General features: G+C 34.1%; 1 protein-coding gene across 2 annotated transcripts in view; it reads left to right on the top strand.

The window, feature by feature from the left end:
• LOC100375782 (kinesin-like protein KIF13A) overlaps positions 1–22,776 on the top strand; it is a 165,214-nt gene extending 142,438 nt beyond the window's left edge. Inside the window, exons 32-35 of one of the 2 annotated variants that reach the window (XM_085508135.1) lie at positions 1,359–1,415; positions 5,453–5,773; positions 12,883–14,305; positions 19,209–22,776. In XM_085508135.1, the coding sequence (XP_085364261.1) occupies positions 1,359–1,415; positions 5,453–5,773; positions 12,883–14,305; positions 19,209–19,489 (2,082 nt within the window). In that variant the 3' untranslated portion in view covers positions 19,490–22,776. Of the gene's footprint in view, positions 1–1,358; positions 1,416–5,452; positions 5,774–8,091; positions 8,129–12,882; positions 14,306–19,208 lie in introns of those variants that run through there. The other variant, XM_085508136.1, reaches the window with a different exon arrangement.
• The last annotated feature ends 328 nt before the right edge of the window (positions 22,777–23,104 follow it).

Genomic DNA, 23,104 nt, shown 5'->3' with positions numbered 1-23,104 from the left:
GTGCTTGAGATATTGCAATTATGTCTATAAAATGAGGTCACGTGACCATATAAAAGAACAAAAAAATATGAAAAAAACATTCTAAAATCTTCTTATAAAAAACGGCTTATCGCCTGGACTCCATATTTTGGAATTAAATACTATGTCATATGATCTTTCAAAGTTATGCAGGGTTAGTTAATTAGTCGAAAATTATGCAAATGAGATGCAAAACAAAATTTTAAAAAATTCTTTAAAAAAAAGTCACGTGACCGCTAAAGTTTTTTTTGATGAAATTTGTAGCCCTTGTCACACTGCTACTATCATAAAAAAATTGGAGCACTCAGACCCTCAGAAAGGTATGCAATTCGGCATTGAAAATTTCGCCTTTAATCCAAGATGGCGGCCTGGTCATGTGACCAATGTGTCTGAACTTAGGATATGCACCAGATCTCATCCAGCTTTACCAATGTGGCAAGTATGGAGCTGATCGGTCCAACAGCGTTGACATAAAGCGTGACCAAAAATTTAGGCGGAATCATAATAATAAACGGAACAATTTCAATAGGGTTTCGACCAAATGGGCTCGAAACCCTAATTAACAGGAGTTTCAATCATGTAAACAGGGAAGCGACTACGGCAACTGTGAAACTAATCCAGTACTACGGTATCTCTTTTACTTGTAGTAAGAACCACAAGATGGGCCAGCTATGTGTCCCAAAGTTTAACATTATCATTTTCTTGTTTTGTTTTTATTGCTATAATTCGTTGGTGTCAACCTTACATACAATGCATTGTTGTATTTGTACAGCTGTCTATGCTGTGTATTACAATCTTCTTGCATTTAAAAAATTCTAATTATTTCTCATTCCAATCAGCATGCCACATACATGTATACATCATTCAAAGTGATGTTTGAGTACATTTTTTTTTAAATTAAATAATTCAATAAAAGCAGAAAACTGCCTTTCTTCTTGTTATTGTTTACATCAGAAATCGCATGCTAGTTGTATACGACTTTAAAGTCATACGTTTTTGTACATGCTGTGGGTTGTGTACAATAAAAAAAATAGGTTTTGCTTCTCATTTTAGGGGAAAATCAAAAATGATGTGACGACACCGTTTAATTAATTTTCTTTTGGTACTAAGATTATTATGTTTTTGAATACATTCACTCAACATTGTTTCGGAACAAGAAAACATAATGTATAAAAACAAAAACATTTTCCTATTCTACCATAGGTGGCACACTCTTGATATGCAAATATGCAAACAAAATGTGTGAGGTGAAAGTTTCAAAATGACAATGGAGAGTAAAACTTCTTTTCTGTTTTGCTTGACTTTAATTCTCTTTCATGACTACTTTGTGTATTTTACAGGGTGCCTTATCTAGAAGTATGGATGCCAGATTTGATATAATTGATGAAGATTTTCGGGTAAGTTGCCATGGTAACAGTTTTATAATGAATTGATTTATTTTTCATTTTCTAGGGTATAAGGTTTTCCTTTCTTGTGGTTGGTTGTGAAAGTTTGGAAGTTATAAATGAACTATAGAGGGCGCCACAAACCCTCAAGTCATGAGAACATGCCGTAAATAAAATAATTGAATTATCAATTTTACATGTTTTGAAACATTCATTTGAAATATATTTTGAGAATTGACTACTGATTAAGCTTTGGCTTAGCATGAAATCCACGCTCACTGTCCCATTAGGATCTTGTGGCACTTGCATCCTGTTTTAATGTCACTACTGTTAATTTGGCTGAATGAGCAGATTACACCCATTTATATCACTACATGTGATCTGAAGGCATGAATTGATGTGGAAATAACTAACAAAATAGTGTGAAATTGGTAGTCACCAGGCTGGTGGACAAAGCAAAACTTTTTTGATGTATGTTGTGTGTATGATGGCAAGGTGTGTGTTGTTTTCCTTGTACATGTATGAACTTAATTACAATTCTATAAACATTTATAGCAAAGCTAAATAGCCATAATAAGTGAATATAAATTAGTGACATGGTTCACACATAGCACTTGATTCCATTATACTCAACACCTGACCCCCACCCTGATTATTGCAGCATATAAAAATCATTATTTTGATATACATGCAGTATAGACTTAAAAATAAAGTACTGTTACTATAATATTTTATTAACAAATGTTAGTAGATCATTCAAAAGTCAATTTTAATACACCTTTATTTATTTATTTATTTATTTATTTATTTATTTATTTATTTATTTATTTATTTATTTATTTATTTATTTATTTATTTATTTATTTATTTATTTATTTACCGGTATTAATTTATTTACCGGTATTTATTTATTTATTGAAACTATATACACTGCCTTCCAATAATAGTACAGTACCATGGTCTCTATCCTACAAACAAATTGATAGTTTTCATAATAAAATAAATTCAGAGAATTTAAGATGAATGTCAATAACACTTTAACTTTTTGGTATTTGGTCATTAATTTTTCGAACTCAAGAAAGCATATTTTTCTGAACATTTCTCTATATTTAAAATTATTATTTAAATTAATTAGTGCTTTATCTTTAACTTAAAGTGCCTGTGCAATGCCCACCCTCGCGTTTCCCATTTTAGATCTGTGTTCCACTGAAAAGGGTAGTTATTGATGTTTTTGCTGAAAATGATTACTCGTATCCAAGTAAATTTGGGATATTTCTCGTGTTGTAGCCACGCCCACCTATCGTGAAACGGTCGACTGTTTCCGGATTTCCGACTCTCGCCGAAAGTGCGCCACCAAATGACAAAATGTGAGAGGAAGCCATACCCCTGAGCCGTAATAAGACTGGTCGTTCAGTATACTTTTAAACGATATACATTTTTCGGTCGGCGTTTTTTCTTTTTTTTTGTCTATTTTATTTTTTTTTTTGAGAGAGAGTTTTTAGATGTTGTGTTGTGGGCAGTTGCAGTGAAACGTATAGTCGTAGTTTAAGTATTCACACGTTTCTAATCGATCTGAAGGTGCATCATCACTTAACCTTAGATTCATTTTTTGGGGAAAAACTGTCCTCGTCTATAAAAAAAACGACTAGGTTTAAAGAGAAACGCCGACAACGTAAACCTGGCGCAACACTTTTGAAAGAATTAGATTCCGGACTAGCCCATGATCACCGAGGCGGATTTCAGAAGATAGAGAGACGTCCGGCAAGTGTTTCAAATCAGTTGACTTTTTTTGCGATCCTGGTTATCGTTTTATAGAGACCATTTAGTCCCTGTTAATTTTGACAGTGACACGAAAACGAAGCATCGGACAAACAGGAAATTACACAGCCCTTACACACTGCTAACTGTTTTCATTTTCGAAGGCTAAATGTTTCTGAATTGTTTGGTGATTGGTGTTGAATGTCAAATTCACACCTCTGTTCTTTTTTACCTCCATGCTTGCAGCTTGATCTGCGTAATAATTTATGAAATAAGAATCCAGGCTTGGTCAATGTATTTCACCAAATAAAGTTTTAATATGATGTTATAATTATATCTGTATGTGTGTCGATCTCGATTATTTTTGTTATCCAATTAAACGCCGCTTTTAACGCACTTGCCCTCGCCGTGACCCGACGCGTTCACCTATTTCAACAAAATGTCAATTTATTTCCACGCGGCTGTCATTTATTTAGTAACTGTGATTTGTCGTTTTTTTAATTATTTTATAGTGATCACTATCGTCTAATGTTTAGAATGTCAAAATATGTTCTCTTTTATTTTAATTTTGAAAGTTTTACTCAGACGATCGATGAAATAAAACAGTGTAGTGACGTGCTGAGTAACCTGCTAAATAACGAGATAATTCCGACGTCAAATTCTATTTTGTCCAGCAACAGTGTACAAACGTCCGCCGGTGTCAGTAATGATCACGGTGCCAGCTACACCAGAACGGACATATTTCGCATCTAACTCAACCTCATGCAACAACAATTGATACTATGTGTTCATTATGGCCCATTCTTCCTCGACGAACAAGTACATAAGTGACAATATAGTCAAAGACGAGAAAACTGCACAAGAAATTTGCCTTATTTACACGTATCGGCAATGCAAGCTGCCATGCGACTTCCCCTTCTGACGTCACAAGGGGAATTTATGTATGCAAATGAGAAGCTAATGAGGAGCCTCGTTTTAAAATACACAAAAATAAAGTTGCCATAGACTGAGTTTAAAACACATTTTTTCACTAAAAAAAAATAATTCATGCTTAGAAACTTAAAAATTAACAATATTTATGTACCAATTGATAATTTTAGGCGTGAAAATAGCAGCCATTTCACAGGCACTTTAACTTCTCAAGTCACATCATAATTTACATATTAGTTGTCACATTGTTTGTTCTGGTAATGTCCTCAATTGGGAATCTCTTACTTAAAATTTTCAGCTTCATGATGGCACACAAGTTTTTAATCTTGCAGGACTAAAGATAGTTTATAAATTTGTTTCACTTTTTTATATACTAAACTACACTCTAGTATTGGCCTGTTCAAACTGAATAAGAACGAAGTGTAAAATTGAAATGTATGTAGGGATTATTTCAGTTGATGCAGAAGAAAAATAAGATTTAGTATTAAAAATATTTTGCTATTAAAAGGTTTATAAAAAAAGTCAGATACTGTAAAGGGGTTAACTATTCACTGGGTTTTAATTCTGCTTATTTGGCGTATTGGAAAATGCACTAAATTAAAACCCAGTGAATATGTAAAATTTAGCATAGAACACATTATCTAACCCACTGAATATGCCTGAAATCGTAAATCAGCAAAATTTAAATTCAGTGAAAATTAGTCATTTTACAGTATATGCTCAAAGCCCAAATTTGAAGTATAAAGTTTTATGATGAAAAAAAGGTTTCCATGAAAAATAAAATGTAAAACATATAATATTATTTTAGGATACACATGATTGTTAGTGGATGGATGGATGGATGTGTTTCAACTCTATTTTCCTCTCTGTGACAGACTCTTCTGTTATAGCATGTATATCCTTCACTTCATATCTAAGGTATCTGGTCCCATGTTTGATGACAATACTTTCCGTTATTGGAGTCTTTCCAGACCTCGATCTAGTCCTAGGTCTAGTCCTCATCTGGCTAGACGATCCCTTCCTAGATATAGCCGTCCTCATCAGCCCGGTGAACTTCTCCCTATGCAAGAATATTATTATTGATGTTTTCATTCCAAGGTGAGAAGGAGGAGGTACTAACATACTTTCTTTTTTCTTTTCTTTCCCTCTCTTGCTTTCCTGTGACTTTGTATAATTTATTTTTCCTGTCTAAATTCTTTTCCTTTTTCATTCTCACAATAATGCACTAATCTTTTAAATTCCCAACACCTTTTGTAATTTCATATTCTTTTTTTTTTTTTATTTCATTTAATTTGTATATCATGCATGATTATTGTAATTCAGTTGCCCTTGTATGGATTTTTCTTTTAACACCGCTCTAGATGCCCCGATCCGAAAGTCTCTACAGCTATTTGAATTCCAGTCAGCAATCAGCAACTCTACCATCATACACGCTACATAATCCACAGCCGAACCCGGAGCTCTTCTCCTTTTTCCGTGGAAGGAGTAAATCTGAGGCATATGATGGTCAGTTGATGTATGGATCAGCTGGGAGTTTGATTCACCCAGGCAGTCCTGGAATGGCCATGTACACAAGTAGTCCTAAATCTATTAGTCCCAGTCCTTCAAAGTATAGTCACCACTATCTAGGCCCTGTCAAAGAAGAAAAATCCAAAGAATCAATGGTGGAAAATTCTAATTTGGTAAGTTTATTCACATTTTCTCACACTCATTAATGTTGATTATATAAATCTGGTTGAAAACAATTAAAGCATGGTGGTCATCACATGTTCAAATTTCATGTAAACAAACAATGTATTTCTCACATGTTGTATAAGTCAATATGGGTCCCATATCGAACACAACATGGCAAAATGAAGATCGTCCTTTAAAGTTTGTCAAGTGACAAATTTCTTAATTGACCATCTTGATTATGTTTTTGCATGCATCAACGACATCTTGAAAATGAAATTTGTTATCAAAATCTGATCAAATGAGAAACTGCCCAATTGCTACAAAATTACCAATTAAAAGAAATTATGGGAAAGTATGTAAAATCTGCAAAATGCTGCACTAATATTTTGATGTGAAATGTAATGCTGTAAAAGAGTACTATATATATCCAAATCTATCAGCTGGTAGTGTTACATTTTCATTATGGGAAATGTTCAATTTTCTCATAATTCAACAGCACATGTTTCATACTCTCCTCACAGAAATATGTCTGTCATGAAAAACTAACATAGAAAAACAAATGCTATACACATGTACATGCAAATTTCTCTTCTAAATTAGTATCTATTCTAGATGCAAATGTCAAGTTTAGGTTAAACTGATAAAACTTAAGCATCACTGATTTATGAACATTTATTGTATTCTCCATATTCTATATAGTGTCCATGCACATTGTAGACTACTTGTGACACCAATGCAATCAAAGAACCCTAACTATCTATTTTTATTTAAAGTTAGTTTTATTCCAACTTTCATCACCTTGCATGATTACATGTATTTTTTTATTACCACATCTTGTATGAAATTTACATTTATTTGTATCAAATGTTAGTTGCATGGCTACAACATGTATTCGGGAATGACAAACAAATATACAGATATCTCTGTCACATGTCAGCTGTATGAGTACTATATAAATGAGGTAAATATACAGATATCTCTGTCACATGTCAGCTGTATGAGTACTATATAAATGAGGTAAATATACAGATATCTCTGTCACATGTCAGCTGTATGAGTACTATATAAATGAGGTACATATACAGATATCTCTGTCACATGTCAGCTGTATGAGTACTATATAAATGAGGTACATATACAGATATCTCTCACATGTCAGCTGTATGAGTACTATATAAATGAGGTAACTATACAGATATCTCTGTCACATGTCAGCTGTATGAGTACTATATAAATGAGGTAAATATACAGATATCTCTGTCACATGTCAGCTGTATGAGTACTATATAAATGAGGTACATATACAGATATCTCTCACATGTCAGCTGTATGAGTACTATATAAATGAGGTACATATACAGATATCTCTGTCACATGTCAGCTGTATGAGTACTATATAAATGAGGTAAATATACAGATATCTCTGTCACATGTCAGCTGTATGAGTACTATATAAATGAGGTAAATATACAGATATCTCTGTCACATGTCAGCTGTATGAGTACTATATAAATGAGGTACATATACAGATATCTCTGTCACATGTCAGCTGTATGAGTACTATATAAATGAGGTACATATACAGATATCTCTGTCACATGTCAGCTGTATGAGTACTATATAAATGAGGTAACTATACAGATATCTCTGTCACATGTCAGCTGTATGAGTACTATATAAATGAGGTACATATACAGATATCTCTGTCACATGTCAGCTGTATGAGTACTATATAAATGAGGTAAATATACAGATATCTCTGTCACATGTCAGCTGTATGAGTACTATATAAATGAGGTACATATACAGATATCTCTGTCACATGTCAGCTGTATGAGTACTATATAAATGAGGTAAATATACATTATTGTATGACGAAATCATTACTTTTTTCGATCAGTTATAATATCAGTTTATAATGACATGTTATACCTCATGTGTAATATCGTCATTTTGATTGGTCAGAACACAGTTACGTGGCGGTTAATGAAATTCAATAATGAAAATCCAGTGGCCATGATTTTGTTTTTCAGCATAAATGGTGTCTGCAACTGACCACACGTTCAATATATATTGTATAAATTTATTTGGTATAATAAAACACATAGTTACCTCAGTATTGATGATAATCGGTTTTAATGACCCTCAGATAAATTATTCACCTGGCTGTGCCTCAGTCAATCCTTCAGGTCATTAAAACTAAATATTGACCTCTACTTGGGTAGCTATTTGTTTTATATTGCTGTCACATATTCATTATATTACTAACCACCATAGTGTATTCTCATTTGCTTTTCTTTCTTTTCCCCATCACTGCTAACAACAGAGCAGCAGTTTGTGATATTATATCCATAATAATATAGGTAAACATTATATTATGTAATGTACTTGCATTATATATTTATCTTTTATTGGCTTTCCCCTTCACCCATTAACAGTCTCACTAACCAGAGATGTTTGATACATTGCAGGCCATGATGTCAAATATAAATTATACGAAACAAACTTGTTGTCATTTATCAGTTATCATTCACTGTATTGCTGCTAGCTACCATGCTTAGTTTCATTATTATTTCGTATTGTCAAATACCAGTAGTCTACTGTCAATGTTCAGATATAACCTTTTTGACTGTATGCAGTCTTTCGAAGTGCACCCTCTGTCTGTCTGTCTGTCTGTGTGTCTGTGTGTCTGTCTGTCTGTGTGTGTCTGTCTGTCTGTCTGTCTGTCTGTCTGTCTGTCTGTGTGTGTCTGTCTGTCTGTCTGTCTGTGTGTGTCTGTCTGTCTGTCTGTCACTGTCTGTCTACCTGTCTGTCATGCACATTTGTCTGTCTGTGTTATGTGTTTGTCATGCCCATTTGTCTGTCTGTCATGCCCATTTGTCTGTCTGTCTGTCTGTCTGTCTGTCTGTCTGTCTGTCTGTCCGTATTGCCTGTTTGTCTGTCTTTCGATCTTATTACTCCAAGGTAAATATTATGTCAGAGCAGAACATAACTTTGTTAAAAATATGTGTAGACGAGGCCCACTAGCAATGCATACATAGTCTGACTTGGTATTTCACTGCTATCTCTTTGTAATCAATGTTTATAAGGTACAGATTTTGTTCACACCAAGTAATACAGCTACTATTACCATACATATTCTTTATCTGCTATGTTATTTACTGTATACAGTCTATTTTATTGTCTGTATAGGAACATTCATGTCAGTTCACAAACTTCAAATTTCCATAAATTTTAAAATCTTAATTAAAAAACAAATGTGTGGGGAAAGTTACTTTATGTGCAAAGAGGAATTTTTAAAGTAGATTAAGTCTTAGTGATACTCATTGTTATATTTCCATGTGTTTAAATATAGTTTAAAAAATACTTTCATGTTTGTCGAATCCCACTTGTTTTGACGTCACTACAATGTTGTGACATTTGTTTGTTCTGTTTTACATTCGATTTCACAATTAACTCAGGATTCCACAGTGGACAGGGGAAATAGGCAATTTCTGCATTGCGATAAAACCTTTCTTGTTTGTCATTTTGATTCAAAAATTTGAAATGCCTACAAATGAGACTTGACCAACTAGTTTGGGTACCAATTTCTTTCTTCGGAATTCAAAACAGCAAATTATCAATAATAATGCAGAAAAGTTTCAGGAAATTCTTATCTAAAAGTTGTGTTAATTGGTCATGAAAATCGTTAAGCAAATAGCATGGTTGAAAAATGGGCTCGTATCTGTGTATCCTAATGCTAAATTCTGAATAAAAATCAATGGAAATTTGTTATTTGACAATCTACTCCATCATGTTTTTTTCAGTTATCTAATAACAATTCACATATAGAATATAAAACTATCCCATAATAATATAACATTCTTGATTTGAAAGATATTTAGGGTTTGTCGAGACCTGCAATATGCAAATTCTGTCTGGCTCAAAATTTGGTTACAACTGGATTTGAGTTCTGAAAATAACAATGATTAAAGTTATTTGTACAACCTCACATTTAAATGTATACTTTGCATGCTGTTAATTTCACTCCTCCGTTAGAGGCACATCTCCCATATATTCATCCAACTTAGTAAACAGCTTTATTTTGCTAAGAGGACAGTAAGAGTCTGTGATACCAGCAGTGAGCATTGTATTTTGCTAAGAGGACAGTAAGAGTCTGTGATACCAGCAGTGAGCATTGTATTTTGCTAAGAGGACAGTAAGAGTCTGTGATACCAGCAGTGAGCATTGTATTTTGCTAAGAGGACAGTAAGAGTCTGTGATACCAGCAGTGAGCATTGTATTTTGCTAAGAGGACAGTAAGAGTCTGTGATACCAGCAGTGAGCATTGTATTTTGCTAAGAGGACAGTAAGAGTCTGTGATACCAGCAGTGAGCATTGTATTTTGCTAAGAGGACAGTAAGAGTCTGTGATACCAGCAGTGAGCATTGTATTTTGCTAAGAGGACAGTAAGAGTCTGTGATACCAGCAGTGAGCATTGTATTTTGCTAAGAGGACAGTAAGAGTCTGTGATACCAGCAGTGAGCATTGTATTTTGCTAAGAGGACAGTAAGAGTCTGTGATACCAGCAGTGAGCATTGTATTTTGGATCTTTAATCTTTTCACCACCAGCCATTCTTGCCTAAATTTTTGTGCACTTTTTTCTTTAATTCATCAATATTTCTGAAAATGAACCCTAATTTTGGAACCAACATACAAACATACAAAATTTGAGCCAATTTTCAGTTTTTACTAAAAAAAATTTTTTTTTTTTACCCAATCTTCTGGGTATGTATGGGGGTCTAAAAACTAACTCTGCGACGCGATTGTGCGACTCGCCGAATTTCGATTATTGCACTCTGCGACAGGATCGCAGTGTCACTCTGCGAAGAGCACGATTCCCATTGGTTGGTTGGTCGAAAAGCGTGAATCTCAATGGTCAATCGATGTAAGGGTACACAGTATGCTTTATAGAAATGTTCAGTTTTAAATGGTTATTTCGCCGACTGCTCGTGAACTACGGTAAACAAGTATTTACCGACGACATGCCGCACGGTTCGGTAATCAGCAAGTATTTAACATTGATTTATAAACATATATAACATCCCCCCGGAGGGGATGGAGAGGGGTTACAAAACTCATGAACGTTGGTGTTGGGTGCCTTATTACGGTGTAACACCAGGGAGCTGGTACCGTATTACCCCGGGCATGCGCCCCTCCCTGGGCAAGCGCCCACCCCCTGTTTTCACAAAAGTTACATGTTGGGGACATCCTCGGTTAAACGCCCAGGGTGATTTTTAGCCAAGAACAGGGTCAACAATAAAGTTTTATTTGTCAAAAACAAACGCGTTCGATTTATTTAAATAGTGTGTTTGTTACGGTAATTATCTTTTTGGAGTGTGTGGTGGCCCTGAAAAGGGCCGCTTTGTTTGTGTTTTTACGAAAAAACTCATTGGAACTTAACGACGTAAGATGAACCACGCAGCATGTGGCGCACACGTATCGGCTGGTATCTAGTGTAAGAAATAGACAAGGGATGAAGGCTCCAGCAAACTCATATTTTTTAAACTCGAAAAAACAGACGAAAAGAATGACAAATAAAATCTAAAAAAAATACCAGGTTGAAGAATATTAGTTGCTCCTTCAAATTTCGCCAAAGCCTTGCCTACATTTTACCGATATCTGCAGAATAAATCAAGAAAACTACACAAATTGACTCCATTTAGGAATTCCTAACGGTTTGCCCGAACACACGGCACAGTTGAAGGCGTGGCCTGTTCAGCATTTGTCAACAACCAATCACAAGACTAGTTACGAACCACATCGAGGTCACGACTCGGTTAGCCTTGCTCAACTGGTTACAGTTGATTATAGTTCCTGGGCTCTCTGTGGTTTTTCCCGGCCGTTTCGACTTGTATGCTCTGATCACGGTTACTAAAAAAGTAACCGTGCATTGATTACAATACTTACCATACTTTGTAGTCAATTTCAGTGAGTAATACAACTTCATTCGCTGACATAAAACAAGTTTTATTCTTAAAATTCGACCCTGTGTCTTAGTGTTCCCACAGTTCTTGACCGAATGCTCACGTTTATTGAAACCTCGCATAAATCAAGAAATAAGTACGTGTACAAAGTGTACGAAAGCATTCCTTCATTTGACCTTATCATACGATCACAAAAACAACTTTTTAAAATCTTTTTTGGGGTGGTCCTCGGGTAAGCGCCCACCCCCATTTTTTCCTGATTTTGTATGTTCAGGCCCCTGGGCGCGTGCCCGGGGTAATACGGTAACATTAACGCCATCTTGAAGTTGCAAGGCTTCCTCCGCAACTATGCTCATTAGCCATAGGCGGCAGCTTCAAAGCGAGTAGAGCGCGAAGTACGTTTCACACGATGTTATGTCTGATAATCGGCCCTCAACGATCTCACGTATCAGTGTCGTCATCTCGCGTTGATGCGAATATTTCCCACAATTTGTCTTCCATGTGCTTGCCGATCACCGAACAGTGCGGCATGTCGCCGGTACATAGTGTTTACACACTTTTTTTACCGTACCTTTTTTACCATTTAAAACTTAATTTTTTATAAGGTCTGCGGTGAACATCAACCATTGGATTCGCGCTGTTTGACCAACCAACCAATAGAAATTGTGCTCTTCGCAGAGTGACACTGCGATTCTGTCGCAGAGTGCAATAATCGACATTCGGCGAGTCGCACAATCGCGTCGCTGAGTTAGTTTTTAGTCCCCCATACATACATGAATCTTCTGAAGGAAAGTGCAGACTATAAATGGGACTATTTTGTGAATTTGTATGGTGGTGAAAAGACAGAGAATCTCAGAGTCTTTCATGTTGTCCACACAGATGCCTGCATATCATAGCGTTGTAGCCATATCAGTTTATGGTATTTAGAGTTTGCATTTGTCAGGTCTCAGAAAATATTTTTTTATCTATGGCAACCATTTTGTTAATAGTATGATAAGATGTGGTGACACTTGTTTTGGTAATGTTTCATTCCTATGTAGATTGTTTATTATCTATTATTGCATGCAAATGCATGTGAAATCAAATAATTATATAATTGTAAAAGATTTATCATATTTAGTTTATCATTATTTTTGTGTGTTTTTTTACAGAACCTTTATGATGATGATGACAGTTGTTCACTTAGTCCTAAGGCCATAGCCATTCCAAGAACCTCACCCAGCCATTCAAGGGAATCACCCAGTAGATCGCTTGACTCACCCATACAATCCTTAGAATTAGAAAAGGAATCTAGTTTGCAGAAAACTTTCACAATGTCATTAGAAAATGATAATATTTCAAATTCATCTTGTCAATCAAATGTACAGTCAATTGTAATGTCCTCTAATACAGATGTAGATTCATTTGGTAACCAAGATACGGAGACACACAGACCTTTAAGTATGGTGTCTAGTGGCTATAGCTCTAATCTAACTCTTACAGAGGACACACTTAGTATTCACAGCTATGATGAAGGACCTGATCACAAAGTGAATTCTAACAAGTCAACTGAGGAAGAAATAAAATCGCCGTTCAGTGACGAAGAAGATGGTAACACATCCACATTGACAGAAGAAAGATTACAAAAAGTACTTAATGAAGATGCAAATGAGAAAATAAATGATGATGATAAGAAAGATGTTTCTGTGGAAACAAGTTTGAAAACTAATAGTGAAGGTCATTCAGCATGCAAAAAAGTACAAGTAAGTGATTTACTCCATAGGGCAGAGAAATATAATTCTGAAAATCTGGATATGAAAGAAGATGAGCCAATTGAGATAACTACGTCTGTTGCCATGGTAATGAACAAAAATAATGTAACCGAATGCATAGAGAAAAAAATGTCTGATATCAGTAATGATGTTGACAAGTTGGGAGAAAAGAAAAATGCATTGGTTACTATGGCAATGGATACCTATGCAGAGGAACATTGTGATGTGGTTTTAGCCACTTCTGATTCCACAAGTGTTTCTATAGAAACTAATTCAGTATCCTTGGAGATATCAGAGCTAAAAGCAGATGATGACAACTTTGCAGACATCAGTGGACTGGAACCATTGCTTATTATTGAAGATGAAAATGAAAACAATAGTACTTCACACCTTCTTGAGAAAGAAAAAAGTATCACCACAAAAATAAATGATTTGCAGGAGATCAAAGTAGAACAGCAAAGTTTAGAAATTATTGAGTCATTCAAACTTGACCAGACTGTAGTAACCCCAACAAATGAGTTTGAGCTTCATATTAGTGAAGATGAAAAACTGATATTGACTGAAAATGATGCAGAAAGTCGTCTTTCCAGTGTCAGTGGTATGCATGCGTTAGAGGATGACATGTCTGACGATAGTCTGAGTATGTGTTCGTTTGATAGTCGACAGGATGGTGACAGGAGGCACGATATACCCTTACCAGCGTGGCTAAAGATCAGTCAACATGTATCAATTGGTACTTCTAGAACTGGTGTAGTTAAATTTATCGGCAATACTACTTTCAAAAGTGGTACTTGGGTTGGTGTTAAACTGGACACCCCGACTGGTAAGTTTTGACTTATAAGCCCATTGAATGTGTTAATAAAAAGATATCAGGCTTTTATAGATTTAGTTATTGACCAGAAGTAAGACTTAATCGTATACTTATGCACCTGAACTGATCTCATTTGGCCAAATGATGGCTATAACAACTATTACTATGATGTGCAGGGGTGGGTCCAGGTTTTGACATTGATAACTGCCCAAGACTTAAAAAGTATAGTCATCTAATTCAAATTCTGGATAATTATTGTACTTTCTGGCATAATTCTCACTTTTTCATACTTTCTGGTGTAATTCTCACCATTTTTAGCTCTGCTGGCGACTTTGTCGAGCGGAGCTTATCATACGAGTGATTGTTCGTCGTCGTTTAGGTCAATGTTTTACTTTTTCGACTTCTTCTTGAAAACTACAAGCCTGAATGCTTTGATACTTGGTGTATATGTACCTTGGGTAGACCTCTCTCAGATTTGTTCATTTCCTGATCATATCTTCAATTTTGTAATTTTGGTGAATATTTTGTCATTTTTTGTAAAAAGTGATATTTTCAACTTCTTGTTAAAAACCGCAAGTCCAATTGCTTTGATATTACATATATAGGTACTTCATGTGGACCTCTCCCAGATTTGTTCATTTTTTAATGATATCTTCTTTTCTTTAATTGCCATGTGCATTGCTAACAGCGGAGCTACCTCAGCCGAGAGGCTGCTTGTTGTTTTGATACTATACATATCGTTCATTTTCTAATGATATCTTCTGTTTTTTAACTGAAATGTGCATTGATAACAGCGGAGCTATTTCAGCCAAGAGGCTGCTTGTTCGTACTTCCTGGTGTAATTGTCACCATTTTTCGTACTTTCTGGTATAATTCTCACCATTTTTCGTACTTTCTGGTGTAATTCTCACCATTTTTCGTTTATTCTGGTGTAATTGTCACCATTTTTCGTACTTTCTGATGTAATTCTCACCATTTTTCATACTTTCTGGCGTAATTCTCACTATTTGCGTAATTCTGACCATTTTTCATACTTTCTGGTGTAATTCTGACCATTGTTAGCTACGCTGTCGACTTTGTCGAGCGGAGCTTATCATATGAGTGATTGTCTGTCGTCCGTGTCAATGTTTTACTTATTCGACTTCTTCTTGAAAACTACAAGCCTGAATGCTTTGATATTTGGTGTATATGTACCTTGGGTAGACCTCTCTCAGATTTGTTCATTTCATGATCATATCTTCAATTCAATTTTGGTGAATATTTTTGTCATTTTTCATAAAAAGTGATATTTTTGAATTCTTGTTGAAAACAGCAAGTCGCATTGCTTTGATACTATATATATTGTTAATTTTCTATTGATATCTTCTGTTCTTTTATTGAAATGTGCATTGCAACAGCGGAGCTATCTCAGCCGACTGGCTGCTTGTTTTTTTGTACTTTCTAGTGTAATTCTCATAATTGTTCATACTTTCTGGTGTAATTCTCACAATTTTTCATACTTTCTGGTGTAATTCTCACAATTTTTCATACTTTCTGGTGTAATTCTCACCATTTTTCGTACTTTCTAGTGTAATTCTCACCATTTTTCGTACTTTTTAGTGTAATTCTCACCATTTTTCATACTTTCTGGCGTAATTCTCACCATTTTTATACTTTCTGGTGTAATTCTCATCATTTTTCGTACTTTCTGGTGTAATTCTCATCATTTTTCGTACTTTCTGGTGTAATTCTCATCGTTTTTCGTACTTTCTGGTGTAATTCTCATCATTTTTCGTATTTTCTGGTGTAATTGTCACCATTTTTCATACTTTCTGATGTAATTCTCACCATAATCATACTTTCTGGTGTAATTCTCACCATTTTTCATACTTTCTGGCATAATTCTCACCATTTTTCGTACTTTCTGATATAATTCTCACCATTTTTCATTTTTTCTGGTGTAATTCTCACCATTTTTCGTACTTTCTGGCGTAATTCTCACCATTTTTCGTACTTTCTGGTGTAATTCTCACCATTTTTCGTACTTTCTGGTGTAATTCTTACCATTCTTTGTACTTTCTAGTGTAATTCTCACCATTTTTCGTACTTTCTGGTGTAATTCTCACCATTTTTCGTACTTTCTGGTGTAATTCTCACCATTTTTCGTACTTTCTGGTGTAATTCTCATCATTTTTCATACTTTCTGGCGTAATTCTCATAATTTTTCGTACTTTCTAGTGTAATTCTCACCATTTTTCGTACTTTCTGGTGTAATTCTCACCATTTTTTCATACTTTCTGGTGTAATTCTCACCATTTTTCGTACTGTCTGGTTAATTGGACTACCACACAGACATCAATGGGCATTCCACAAATAGTTGACTTGGTCAAGATGGGGAGGGCATGGCTACAACCTAAGAAATATGCTTGAATTTGATTTATTATTTTTAAAAACAAAATTAATAAATACACATTTCAGAGGGACACAGATCGAAAATGAGAAACATATTTGTGGGCATTTTATCTGCACTATATTTAAAACTTTCAACAATGGTTGAGAGATAAATAAAGAAAAATGTATCACTAACACAATAATTATCATTTAACACAATAATTATCACTCTAACTGAACAATTATCACTATAACACAATAATTATCACTATAACACAATAATTATCACTAACACAATAATTATCACTAACACAATAATTATCATTTAACAGAATAATTATCACTATAACACAATAATTATCACTATAACACAATAATTATCATTTAACACAATAATTATCACTATAACACAATAATTATCACTATAACACAGTAATTATCACTATAACACAATAATTATCACTATAACACAATAATTATAATTTAACAGAATAATTATCACTATAACACACTAATTATCCCTATAACACAATAATTATCATTTAACACAATAATTATCACTATAACAGAATAATTATCACCATAACACAATAATTATCACTAACACAATAATTATCACTATAACACAATAATTATCATTTAACACAATAATTATCACTTTAACAGAACAATTATCACTAACAGAATAATTATCACTATAACAGAATAATTATCACTATAACACAATAATTATCACTAACAGAATAATTATCACTATAACAGAACAATTATCACTAACAGAATAATTATCACTATAACAGAATAATTATCACTATAACAGAATAATTATCACTATAACAGAATAATTATCACTATAACAGAACAATTATAACTAACAGAATAATTATCACTAACAGAATAATTATCACTAACAGAATAATTATCACTATAACAGAACAATTATCACTAACTGAATAATTATCACTATAACAGAATAATTATCACTAAAAGAACAATTATCACTATAACACAATAACTATCATTTAACAGAATAATTATCACTTTAACAGAACAATTATCACTAACAGAATAATTATCACTATAACAGAATAATTATCACTAACAGAATAATTATCACTATAACACAATAATTATCACTTTAACAGAATAATTATCATTTAACAGAATAATTATCACTTTAACAGAATAATTATCACTTTAACGGAACAATTATCACTAACAGAATAATTATCACTATAACAGAATAATTATCACTATAACAGAATAATTATCACTAACAGAATAATTATCACTATAAAAGAACAATTATCACTAACAGAATAATTATCACTATAAAAGAACAATTATCACTAACAGAATAATTATCACTATAACAGAATAATTATCACTATAACAGAATAATTATCACTAAAAGAACAATTATCACTATAACATAATAATTATCATTTAACAGAATAATTATCACTTTAACAGAATAATTATCACTTTAACAGAACAATTATCACTAACAGAATAATTATCACTATAACAGAATAATTATCACTAACAGAATAATTATCACTATAAAAGAACAATTATCACTAACACAATAATTATCATTTAACACAATAATTATCACTTTAACAGAACAATTATCACTAACAGAATAATTATCACTATAACAGAATAATTATCACTAACAGAATAATTATCACTATAAAAGAACAATTATCACTATAACACAATAATTATCACTTTAACACAATAATTATCATTTAACAGAATAATTATCACTTTAACAGAACAATTATCACTAACAGAATAATTATCACTATAACACAATAATTATCACTTTAACACAATAATTATCACTTTAACAGAATGAGTATTTGGTCTTGTTACATGAATCTCTCAGATTCACATGCAGGTACCTCCAATTGATCTATCTGAAATATGTTTGGTTCAATCTGAAAATTTGTATTTAGGTGAATATTTTTAAATTTGCATCAAGATTTATATTTTACACACAATTATTCAACTGATTGCTGCTACCCGTTTGGTGTATTCGTTATCTACCCCTTGCAACATTTCCAGCATCAAGGCTATAATGGTTTCCCTTTGTTTTTTGTGGAATAATACATTTTAATGTTTCCAGAACTTAGCATATTTGACTATGAGTGAAATATGCGAATATTATAATACATTTCAATGTTTCCAGAACTTAGCATATTTGACTATGAGTGAAATATGCGAATATTATAATACATTTCAATGTTTCCAGAACTTAGCATATTTGACTATGAGTGAAATATGCGAATATTAAAGCAACAGGGTCATCACCTGCGCACACGAATTGAGTTCCAATCGATGATAACAATACACGCTAAAAACACAGGCTCATGGGTAGAAACTTGTTTGTAAACAATGACACACTATACACCTTACACATGCGTAGTCGACGACTCCCCCGCTTTAAGTCCTATATAGTTCAGAATTGGTACATAAATAATTTATAGAGTAATCTCCAACTGTACTTGTTAACATTTCTTGTCTTTCACTTCTACAGGTAAAAACAATGGTCAAGTTGATGGTGTTCATTATTTTCGCTGCCCACCTAAACATGGCATCTTTGTGAGACCAGATAAACTGAAGCAAATCAACAAACCAACACCATCTAAAACCAAAATGATCCCAGCACGGCCTAGTCCACAATCCAGCAAAGTTTCCAGCCCAAATGCAAGTCCTATCAGACACCATATGATGAGTGGAAGTGGAGGATCTAGTCCTCATTCTAGTCCTGTTGGAAGCCCTTGTGTGACCAGGAATATGAAAACTATCAGGAAATAACTGACAATCAATGAACTTTGTAATCTAAGGAGTCTTGTTGCTCTGACAGTCAATCAGCCCTGGAATCTAGTGATTCTCCAAGTCTTATTGGTTTGACAGTCAAGTCCTGTTTTCAGATAAGTTGTGGAAACTATGGTTACTATGGAGTGTATTATGTAAATAATTGAAAGTTTAGCAAGAAGACTGAAATCAATGAAACGCTATTTTATTGCTACATCTACATGAAGATATTTACAGATCACGGATCAAAACAGTCACTATGTACACAAATGTTGAATCATTTCAGTTTGGCTAGTGAATAATTTTTATTTCCTTATTTCCTATTTATTATGTCTACTGCCCATAAAGTTCTCATTGCTGCCATATGGTTTACATTGCACCTCACCTCAAGTCTTACAACCCTCACCTTGCAACTCAAAACCCATAATCCACATCTCCCAAACTGCTACTCACAATCCATAATCCACACCTCGTAACTCTCAGTCTACACCCGAACCTACTCCTTGTAATTCTCAGTCTACACCCGAACCTACTCCTTGTAACTCTCAGTCTACACCCGAACCTACTCCTTGTAACTCTCAGTCTACACCCGAACCTACTCCTTGTAACTCTCAGTCTACACCCGAACCTACTCCTTGTAACTCTCAGTCTACACCCGAACCTACTCCTTGTAACTCTCAGTCTACACCCGAACCTACTCCTTGTAACTCTCAGTCTACACCCGAACCTACTCCTTGTAACTCTCAGTCTACACCCGAACCTACTCCTTGTAACTCTCAGTCTACACCCGAACCTACTCCTTGTAACTCTCAGTCTACACCCGAACCTACTCCTTGTAACTCTCAGTCTACACCCGAACCTACTCCTTGTAACTCTCAGTCTACACCCGAACCTACTCCTTGTAACTCTCAGTCTACACCCGAACCTACTCCTTGTACTTCATCACTTCACTGAAATTTCCAATCTACATCTCACAACCCACAACAAGCACCTCACTACACACACCTTGCAGTCCATGGCATGCAACCATCACCTCACATCTTGCAACCCCACCTCGCTACACACACCTAAAAACACACCTAAACCCCATGGCCTACTACCAACACCTCAGCTGACAACCCTCAACTTCCTACCAACACATTAATCCACACCTTACAACCCATGGCATGCACCCTCAACCCATACCTCAACCTACATTTTGCAACCCAGGACCTCAACTCACAGTTGACAATAATAAAAATACAGTTTACACCATTCGGGCATCTCTCTGGAAAAGCAGTGATCACATTTCGAAGATACAACAGACGTCCTTTATGTAAATATGGTAATTTGGTTTAACCTCACTAATTGGGTACACAATATATGGTGACTAATTTACATATCATTGTATATCTTAAAAAAAGACCTGTTTTGTATAGTGTTTTATTTGTGTACCGGTATTCATCGGAAAGTCTCAAAATCCGGATGAAGGGATTTTTCTATTCAGGGTTTGCAAATTAACAGAGGAATGTTTATTTTATGTACTAAACAATTGTCCCAGAATTTTTATGCCACACATTATGTGATGTGGCAATAAAATTTGACATTGTAATACAATAACTGTACCCTAGCGGTATAGACTGGAAGAAAGACATCTGTACTACGCTGATTTCTGACTATTGTGATTATATTAACTATATGGACGTACACCATGATACTCCCATGGTGCATTGCCTTATGTGAACAATACAGGTGTGTCCTCCTAGCTGTACATGTAGTAGCTTAGAAAGACCATAGAATATTTATCAAAGAATGCAACATGTTGTTCATAACAGGAGCTCATTAGATGGACACTGGCAGTACCATTCTATTGTATTATTTTAGATCTACACATCATTTTTCCATTTATATTGGAAACTTTAAATTATTACTTACATTACAGGATTGATTACCATTACTAATTCATCATCACAGTAACCATGACAACCTGAGCATTCACTACAGAGTGACATTTGTTGTCTGTGACTAAAATACAATGTAACAAACTGATATACATTGTATTGTAGTTTTATCTTGATTTGAACATTCATCACACCTGGCTACACTGTTACACTACACTATATTTAAATACAAATATGACTGCCTCCCTCAAACCATATTATTTGGTGTACACATGAATATTCAGATCAAATCTGTTAATCCTTTGAGTGTCATTGTCATCTTTTGGCACCATCAACAAAATGATTTTTGTACAGTCTGCTGCTCCCCTCATGAAACATTGGTAATATTGACAAACCTTTTGATCAAAAATTAAAAGCATTATCTGAAATTGTATGGTCCTAAATGATGACAATTTTACAAAATGTGAAAATATTTGTACTGGATTTGTGTTTGGAAAATATCTGCCACTCAAAGGGTTAAAGAAATATACCATAATTTGAATATTATATTTCTTGATTCGTATATTCATGAACATACCTTATTATTTATTTTGTTTATATTTTTTGTAATTTCAATTAAAAAACTAAGTTAGACATAGGAGCTGCTCATGAGCTATTTGAGCCAATCCCACCTTGACCTATGTGACTGTATATCACGGTTTTGTTGATGTAATGTCATAATATATTGAATGAATGGGGTATCAGTAATGAGATCGGTAAATCAGCATTTCTCAGGCTAGCTGGTATTCAAGTTATTAGAGGCATTTTTAAAGCATAGAGTTTTTCACTGTTGATGACATACAAATTTTTAGTTTCAAAGATGAAATAACACAATTTTCATATTAAAATCTCTTGTAGATTTCTCAAAAATACTAGTACTTTTTTTGTAGTGTTACATAAATTCAGGAATGTGTAAAAATCACATGCCACTTCATTTGATTGGGGACCATGGTTTTAGTTTATATTTGGTTGTAAATGTTTGTATTTTTAGGAGTGTTATTATAAATATGCATTTTGGCATGGGAGCATACAATTAAGCATTTCTGTAATTATGCAAAATTATGCGAGCTTGCAGTGATCCGAGTTTGAATTTTAGTCATTTGTATATAGATATAAAGTGTTAACATTTTGCTGCATATCCTGCTGCAGCATTACATGATCTGGTATATTTATTTATTTTCTGCTATTCTGATTATGAAAAACTTTACACCCATTGCAGCGGTTCAGTCATTATTTACGGTTTGCTGACTATTATCATTGTTTTAATTTGATTTGTTTTTATTTGATTTTTTTTTGCATGGGATTTCTAATACATGGAGGAAGGGTTTTCTTCAGAAGCTTTTTCAATAAAATTTGATCACAAATGTCTGTCATTGCTTTGTCATTTCTGTCAAAAATAGCTATACTGCTGACTTTAGCACCACTGTCCCCTCAGTCAATTATGAAACTTGCACACTAATGGGGAAAATGAAGTTGCCTTAAATTCTGCCAGATGATGTTGCTCGACTCAAGGTCTACTTATTTGCTGCTTATAGTAGTAGCATCATGTGACTAGGGAATCCAAAATGTAAGCATAAACACAATGAATGTAAGGCAAGTAATACTGTCAAATAAATTGAAATAGTTGCATGCAATTTAGAGATCAATGCATGAATTAACAGAATCTTAATTTAGCTAAATTGCTAACTAACTCGTT

The sequence above is a fragment of the Saccoglossus kowalevskii genome, chromosome 14 (genome assembly GCF_978046115.1).
Source record: "Saccoglossus kowalevskii chromosome 14, keSacKowa6.1, whole genome shotgun sequence".
NCBI lineage: Eukaryota > Metazoa > Hemichordata > Enteropneusta > Harrimaniidae > Saccoglossus > Saccoglossus kowalevskii.
This window is presented reverse-complemented; position numbering and strand designations above follow the sequence as displayed.